The sequence below is a fragment of the Monopterus albus genome, unplaced genomic scaffold, assembly GCF_001952655.1.
Source record: "Monopterus albus unplaced genomic scaffold, M_albus_1.0 scaffold40.1, whole genome shotgun sequence".
Classification (NCBI taxonomy): Eukaryota; Metazoa; Chordata; class Actinopteri; order Synbranchiformes; family Synbranchidae; genus Monopterus; species Monopterus albus.
In genome coordinates, this window is record NW_018127920.1 from 5,227,724 (window position 1) to 5,236,155 (window position 8,432).

The following is an 8,432-nucleotide window of genomic DNA, read 5'->3' on the forward strand; positions in this document are numbered from 1 at the left end:
TGCTGAACCCTCTTAGATGAGCTCCCTCCTCAGAGACTGGGAGCAGTTTAGGAGGGGAACACACCGATACATCATGCAGGGGTGGAGCCTCTCCTGTCAAGGTCAGGGGCCGACCCCGAACTGCATAAACCCAGTTTAAACAATCCAAATAAATCATAATGTCAATCATTTACTTTATTTAAACTAACCTTTGGTGTTTATTTTATGTTATACTCCCCCCTCCCTCCCTTTCTTTTATGCTTATATGGGTAACTTAACAGGCACATCAGTGCACAGTGAGGTCAGGCTGACTAATGGCCTAACATGATTAAAGTCCCCAGCAATCACATAAAAAGCCTCCAGGTGCTTGTTCTAAAGCAAGCTAATGCTATCATGAAGCTCCTTGAGTGCTATATTGGCATTACCTAGTGATGTCCAAATGAAGCAATGAACCAATATTGAACAACTTCATCAATTGTATCGAACATCGGTTCATTCATTCAAAGGTTTGTTTCAGTGACCTCTAGTGGTGAAATAGGAGACAGCAAAACAATGTCTGAATTATGTGAATGCCCCATGATGGTGATCAAACAAAGGCAGCAATGATAATAAGGACAGCAATTACACACACACCTACTACAACGACAAACCCACATGTTGTGCATCATTTTGGGTGGCTATATAGTGCTTTTATGCGCCTATGAACTTGCTGAGGTACGCAACAAAGCAGGCTTCAAAGCAGTGGTTCGCGGAAAATGCCTCTTCGAGTCTGAAGCTTGTATCGGAGCCTTGGTGTCAGATGGCCATCACTAGTATTAGCACTTGGAGGGATGTAAGCAGCCACAACAAACACTGCTGTGAACTCACCAGGCAAATAATGTAGACGCATTGAATGATTAAAAGTTCAACTGCCTCTGAACAGTGACTTCTTACCAGAGAACAGTTCAAACACCAACCACAGCTGATGTAAACACATAGTCCACCTCCTCTTTTCTTCCCTGACAAATGGTTACGGTCGGCTCAGAAGAGTGTCACCCCATCAACCTGGTAGGCTAAATCAGGAATGCTACTGATCAGCTATTTCTCTATCAGAAGAAATATACAGCAGTTCTTAATTTCCCTGTAACTGGGAACACATAGCCATAGCAGATCCAACTTGCTGTCCAACAAGCACACGTTTTCCAGAAACAGTGAAGATATTACAGGCCTGTTGATAGCCTTTAGCTTGGCTAACAAACTGCTCTGCTTACCCCTCTTCTGCCTCCGTGCACACTGCCTCCACTTTAGTTTTATCTTCCAGCTCCAACTTATTATCCTGGGGAGCTGCAGTCTGCCCAACACTGCCTTCAATTTAGGGGATAACAGGACAACAAAGGTGTTGAGTATCCTGAGTTCCGATGAACTGTACTTACCTAAACATTTTCTTGTTTCAGAAACACTGGGAGTTAGAGAAGCTAGAGAAGCTGCTGCACTGCTGTGCACTGCCATCATCCATACTCATCATCCTGGAGCAGCATGTAGCTTTTGCATTGATCTCAGTTCACTTGAGGTGAAAAGATGCCAACCTCTGCCTGTAACTAACCTAAGTGTTGTTCAGCCTCTGTCCTGTAACTTTGCTCGCCAGTTTGGTGTGATCTCTTGAAAGCTAAGCAGTACTGGACCTGTTTGATACCTCGGTGGGAGACTGCCTATAGACCAGTGTCTATTGCCACAGATAGTCCCATGGCTACTTTCGCTGCTGTCAGCCCCCGAGCATCTCTGCCTGCTAGTTAATCTCTTTAACTTTCACATCATTTGGTCAGGGGGGCGGCTGTGTCTCTGGAGGTAGAACGGGTGATTTCCTAACCGGAGGATTATTGGTTCAGTTCCTGGCTTGTTCAGTCCACATGTCGAAGTGTCCTTGAGCAAGACACTGAACCCCCAGTTTCTCCCGGTGAAGTCACCAGTGCGTGAAGTCACCGGGTGTTTCGAAAGTGAAACATGTTCAGGCATGATTTGTCTGTATGAAACCTGTGGATCTCACAAAAACTTAAACTGTGGAGTTTCTTGATACCACTGGCTGGTATACTGGTACAAAGACACACCTCTATAACTCAACCTTGTGTCTCAAAGCAACTCTATCATTGTTCATAGGCTGTGTTAACTCAGTGCCTCATTAGCACCTATAGTATATAGTATGTACCTCAGGTAGTTTGCTCCAGTTGAATGACTTCAGTGGGTTGGATGGCTGAGGAATATTCTTCTTCTTGGCAGCTTCTAGTGGAGCTCCTGGAGGAGGAGGTGGAGCAAATGGAACCATGCTGAAAGCTGGTGGACCTCCAGGAGGAGGAGGAGGAGGAGGTGGTGGCAGTGGAGAAGTAGGACAAGGAATGGATGGGACAGGACCACCAGAGGTCACAGGAGGCCCTCCTGGAACAGTTGAGCTCTAACAGGATGAGAAAATCTTTCACTGAAATGTGGATTATGAATCGTTACCAGACATGTGACCAGGACCCATATGATCACTGTGATGCTAGGATCTTGTAAGTGTCAAAAAATTTGTTAGTAAAAAGTGAAACAGATTTTTAGTTGAAGGAAACATGGATCCTGTGTTGGTGAACATACGGAGCTTAGCTGTTGCAGCTGGGCAGACAGTGCTGCTAATTGTAGTTTGGCTTGTTTGTGGTCATTGCTCTCTCGCTCCAACTTGTCCTTCATCTTGTTCAGCATTTCCATTATATCTTCTTTCTCCTTATTCTTGGCCTCACACTCCCTCTCTTTCTTCTCAAAACGCTGCTGTAAGTTCTGATGTTCTGCAAAGAACAGAATGTAAGATAGCTACAAACTGGAGTTGTTATCCAAAGCAAATTTTAAAGGCAGACCTGCTGGACCATATGGTGAGGAATTGAGCCAAAGATAAACATTTTCACTTCCTACATCTTGTTTTATTTACCATGACTTTATTGATGCTTGATCCTGTTTTTAATTATATCTTGAAATTTAGCAAAACACTTAGTGAACATTTATTCTCAACTAATCAGTCAAAGTATCTTTTAAAATTATGTGCTGGTTTAGGTGAATTATTTAAAATGAACAATTATTCCAACTTGTATTTTTATGTTAGTACATGTTAATGCTGTACATTTTGTTTATTTACCTTTTCTCATTTTATCAGCTTGTTCTTTCCATTGTTTGACCTCGCCCTCATTGACCAGCCTATAAACACACAGACGTATTAAGAGTTAACTGGAGACTAGACTTTTCCACTATCTTAGAAAAACCACACTAATGTTAACATAAATTTAAGATGGTTATCCAAATCTGAAATATTTCAGTTATGACACTTTTACCGACTAATGATTTTTTATGATTTAAACATGACTGCAGCGAGACTGGACTCATAACAACAGTAATTAACTTGAGCTTCTTTGAAAACTCAAACATAGAAGATGTCTTCAGAACAAGTGTTCGCCATTGCAGAGCCAGCAAACTTACACAGCTGAGGGATCCAAAACGAGAGGTCAGAGAGGGAAGTCTGATAATCAATACAGAGAAAATAGACCCACTGGGAACAGAAACAAAGTGTGAGGCAGCGTTGGCGGTCCAGCCTATCCGCTCGGGAACAGGAACAAGGTCTGAGGCGGTACCAGCGGTTCGGCTGACCCACTCGGGAGCAGGAAGAGAAATAGGCTTGGAGGTGGCATTGGCGCGAGGGCCGACCCACTTGGGAACACAAACACAGCGTCGGCAGTCCGGCCAACCCGCTCAGGAACAGGAACTGCGGCCCCATTTGGTGGCTTTCTCCTGACCCTCCCTCTCCCTGGACCCCCAGGACAGATGGCCCACTGGGTTCCCTCAAAGGGCAAGGGTGCTGGAGGCTGCAGCTGGGACACAAGCTGGATCTGAGATTTCCTCCTGGTCCTCCCTCTCCCTGGACCCCCAGGATCAATGGTCCACCAGGTTCCCTCAAAGGGTTTGCAGTTCTTAGGGTCTGGGCCAGGGGACCTGAAAAAAAGTGCCCAGCTGAACAGAGAACTCAGGACAAAGGTGGCGGCGGTGGTCCAGCCGACCCACTGGGAGACTGGACCAGGCACAGGTTGCAGGTTGATCACAGGCCAAGAAAAGGACTTCAGAGCAGGGAGGGAGAGAGGATCGGTCATCTGGGCTTTCAGTTCCTGTCTGACAGCTTGTGCTTCAGCTGGGGTCAAGGGGGTCTCCTCAGAGTAAGGTTGGTTTACTGGAGTGTGAAAAACCGTCCTTACCCTGATGGAGGTGTGGGAGCTCTGTGGGTTTCTGACTCTGGCAGATCAGAGGTGCAGGCGAACAGGTGTGTTGAGCTGATGAGTGGCATGAAAGCTCTCCCTCAGATGCCTATATACTGGCACACTGCCAAAACGTGAGTATTCCTCCCTGGCTGAGTTCATGGTGGCCAGATCATACTGTCAGGATCGGCGCATAAAGCTGCTGATGATGTCAAGGGTGAACTCAATTATATAGCTTAAGTAAAACACTGTCTCTTTAACAATTAAACTATTCTCTTACTCTTAAACTATTCTATTCCATTCTTAAGGTCTTTTCATACTGAAGGTATATGTTTCATAAATTTTTTTTTCATGTCAATAATAATTTTCAAACCAATAATCTGTCAATGAACCCTTGGACATCAACGACTATATACAATATAAGATGCACTCCTTGGATTTAGAAGTGCAGCACCTGATGTGGACTTTTGTAGACTCATTTTGTATTGTTTATTTACATCACTCTGCATGTGAAAAGACCTTTAGAACAGTAAAGGTTAGCATTAAGACTACTGGGCAACCTTGAAAGGTCTTGGCTGATCTTGAAATGTAACCATAAACTGTCTGTGTTTACCACAGGGAGCACTATTCTCTATCTGTCCTAATAACAGTAGCGTTTTAAAGGCATTACAGTTTGCAGTAGTAATACTCATGCCCCAAAGTTAGGAACAATGAAAACTTACATGTGTAAAAGATTTTTGACGTTGAAGTTCTCCAGTGGAGCAACATCTGGGTTTTCACCTTTGTCTGTCTGCAGAACCAGCTGCTGAACTATCCGGTCCAACAATACCCAGTACTGAAGTGTGGTGCGATTCTGCTTAACTACAGACAGAGAGGAGTCAATAGCAAGCAAAGCTGCTAGTGACATTGATTATTGTTATTCAAAAAGCCAGTAAGTAAAGTAAGGTCTTACATGGCATCATGAGACAATGCTGCAGTGCAGACAGGAGGTGTGGGTAAGCCTCAGTGTGGATCAGAGTCTTCTTGATCAGCTCAAACATCTGGCTGGCACTTTTAGTTTCTATATGGACCTGCAATAATGTATCAAAAACCATGTATCATCAGGTTTATCAAACATTAAACATCTGATTTTCATTTTCACAAATGGTTTGGCATCAAGGAGAGTAATACTAAAAATAAGCTGGTACATGCATGATTTACTACAAACAATTTCAGTGAAGTTGGGACATTGTGTAAAGTGTAAATAAAAACAGAATACAATGACTTGCAAATCCTTTTTAACCTTATTTAATTGAATACACCACAAAGACAAGATGTTTAATGTTCACTCATTTTGAATTTGATGCCTGCAACACATTCCAAAAGAGCTGGGACAGGTGCAACAAAAATCTGGGAAAGTTGAGGAATGCTCAAAAAACACCTGTTTGGAACATCCCACAGGTGAACAAGTTTATTGAAAACAGGTGAGCATCATGATTGTGTATAAAATGAGCATCCCAAAAGGCTCAGTCATTCACAAGCAAAATGGGGTTGATTTTGAGGCCAGTGATGGCATGGATGTCGTCCACCTTGCTGAGCATGAGAACCATTTTGCTGCAGAGAAACTTCTCCTTCAGCTCCTTCACTGTACGATCTGCACCAGACAGATGGTACAGCCCAGCCTCATGCAGGCCGCTTTGCTCAGTCTCACTGATACAATGGACCACAAGAGGGGGAATCATGGGTGACATGACAGAGACATAGTCTGCAAGCACGCCCTCGCCAATTTTGACTGGTGTGCCACCCAGGTTGGGGACGCACTGCAGAGGACAACGCTCTCAACACTTGGGGTGCGAGACTACTCTGCAGTCACAGCACTTCAGTGAAATCTTGCCAAACTTGATCCTCTTTCCACAGGGCATGCAGGATTCAGGCTTAATGACAGTTTTAGAGACAAACTCGTGAAGATGGGCACCTCCATTGCTCTGTGGAGTGCCGGGTTTGGCTTTCATCTCTGCCTCAGGATTAGCGGGCTGCTTGAAGACATCTTCAGGCTTGACAGATTCAGAGTCCCACTCCAGGGCAGCAGTCTTTCTCCTGCTGCGAGTCCAGTAAGGGACTGTCTCAATGGTAGAAACTGCCTCAACAGGTCCTCCATTTGCAGGTACAGTCACCGTGGTCTTTGTCACCATAGTTTCATTTCCCCTCCCTGATGTTCTGCCGGTCGATCGAGACTTTCTGGAGGCCACTGGAGGACCATCAACAAGATTTCTCGAGGAACACCTCTTTTTTCATTTCTGGAGTCGCACTGTCCTCACGTTGTAGGAGTCCCAGTCAAGCTAATCATCCGTTTTATGGTAAATGGTCTTTTACTTGTATAGCGCCTTTCTACAGTATTCTTTACAGCACACTCAAAGCGCTTTCACACTATTTGGCCATTCACCCATTCGCACTCCCAAATGCTCACACATTCACACACCAGTGTTATCACCGGGAGCAACAACATGTTGACTGGACAAGACAGGAATTGAACCGCTAATCCTCAGTTTAGGAAATGACCCGCTCTACCTCCTGAGCCACAGCCAGCTACCCACAATTATCATAGCTGATATCTGACAAGATGGAGGCGGACCCATCTATGGTTGTCAGTCTTCAGCTGGTATTCAGATTGGCTGCTCCCTGACAGTTTGTGTTCAGGAAGGCCAGAACTGAGCGCTGCTCTGCTGTTTGAGGAACCCTCAAATTCAGTTGAGTCATGACCTCCTGATCAGGACTTCTCACAGTCAGCCTCTGTCTTTTGTCTATGCCAGATCTCCACATCAACTTAGTTGCGAGCATGTTTCAGTTTAACCTCCAAGGCCCCCTTCTCTGTCTCTATTTTGGTGAAAAGCTCTTTGCAAGACCCCTAACCCTGCTCTGCTCTCAGCCATTTGCGATGGCAGTCATCAAAGTATTGTGCAATTTGAATGAAGTTGGGTTCAATACTCTTATTAAGGTCAACTTGCATCCTCAGCTTATCATGTAGGCTCTGGAGGCTCAGCACAGCAGTTTCCATGATTTTCTATAACTCAAGACCCGTTAAGCTTCTGAAGAAACATCGGACTACAAAAGCCTTATTTCGCCACTTCTTTATCAACCACTTTGTCCTAACTTTGTCCACATCCTTCCACAGCTGCAGCATGTTGAACGCGTTGCATTTCAAATTTCGCCGCAAGCCAAAGAAAAGAAAAAAATGGCGGCGTGAATGAATGTATCTCTGTCTTTTTTGTGTGGTACATTTTTTGTCTGCCTAAAAATGTGTGTTATAGTGCGTGCTCGTGTTTGTTGTGTTTATGTTCTGGTGTGCGTAGTTCAAGGTCTATGTTGCACCCAAGATACAGTCGCCACTGCCTTGTGGAGATAGGATATAAGTCAAAACATTTCAACTTGGACCGGGATGTTGCAGAGTAACTTCAAGCCCTAGGGCTTCTCCGCTGGATTCCTACATCAATGGAACCCTGCCTCCCCACCTTCTGAACCACCTGATCTGTCCTCCATACCTCAAGATTACCATGATCTTCTACAGGTGTTTAGCAAGCACCTTGCCATTGACTCTCTTCCTCCTCATAGGCCATATGACTGTGCTATCAACCTGTACCCAGTAGCCACCTTGCCCAACAGTCGGCTCTTCCACATCTCCAAACCTGAACGACAGGCTCTGCAGGAGTACATCGAAACTGCCTGACACGCAGGTATGATCCATCCTTCTTCCTCACCCCTGGGTGCAGGGCTTTTTTTTGTGGGGAAGAAGGATGGTGGCTTCCATCCTTGCATTGATTACTGTGGTCTTAATGCTATTACAATTAAGAACAAATATCCATTACCTCTCCTTTCTTCTGCTTTTGAGTCTCTCCAGGGCAGTCTTCACGAAGTTGGAGCTCAGGAATGTCTATCACCTAGTACGTATCTGAGAGGGCAACAAGTAGAAGACTGCCTTCAAGACCCCGCTTGGGCACTTTGAATATCTGGTGATGCCTTTTGGCCTCACCAATGCCCCGGCAGTTTTCCAGGGGTTGATCAATGACATCTTCTGCAATTTCCTAGGCTGTTTTGTTGTTTACTTGGATGACATTTATGTTTACTCTTCCTTCCTTACAGAACACATACAACATGTTCATCAAGTCCTCCTTCGACTCCTGGAAAACCGCCTGTACATTAAAGTGTATACGTGCATCTTCCCCTCCCCTCCTGTGG

General features: G+C 44.9%; 1 protein-coding gene across 1 annotated transcript in view; it reads right to left on the reverse strand.

Annotated features, from left to right (window-relative positions):
- Positions 1–8,432, reverse strand: part of LOC109959625 (disheveled-associated activator of morphogenesis 1-like) — a 60,640-nt gene that overhangs the window by 33,527 nt on the left and 18,681 nt on the right. Inside the window, exons 11-15 of the mRNA XM_020599142.1 lie at positions 5,173–5,290; positions 4,943–5,081; positions 3,116–3,174; positions 2,584–2,771; positions 2,162–2,404 (exon numbers count right to left, since the gene is read on the reverse strand). Of these exons, the coding sequence (XP_020454798.1) occupies positions 2,162–2,404; positions 2,584–2,771; positions 3,116–3,174; positions 4,943–5,081; positions 5,173–5,290 (747 nt within the window). The remainder of the gene's footprint in view (positions 1–2,161; positions 2,405–2,583; positions 2,772–3,115; positions 3,175–4,942; positions 5,082–5,172; positions 5,291–8,432) is intronic.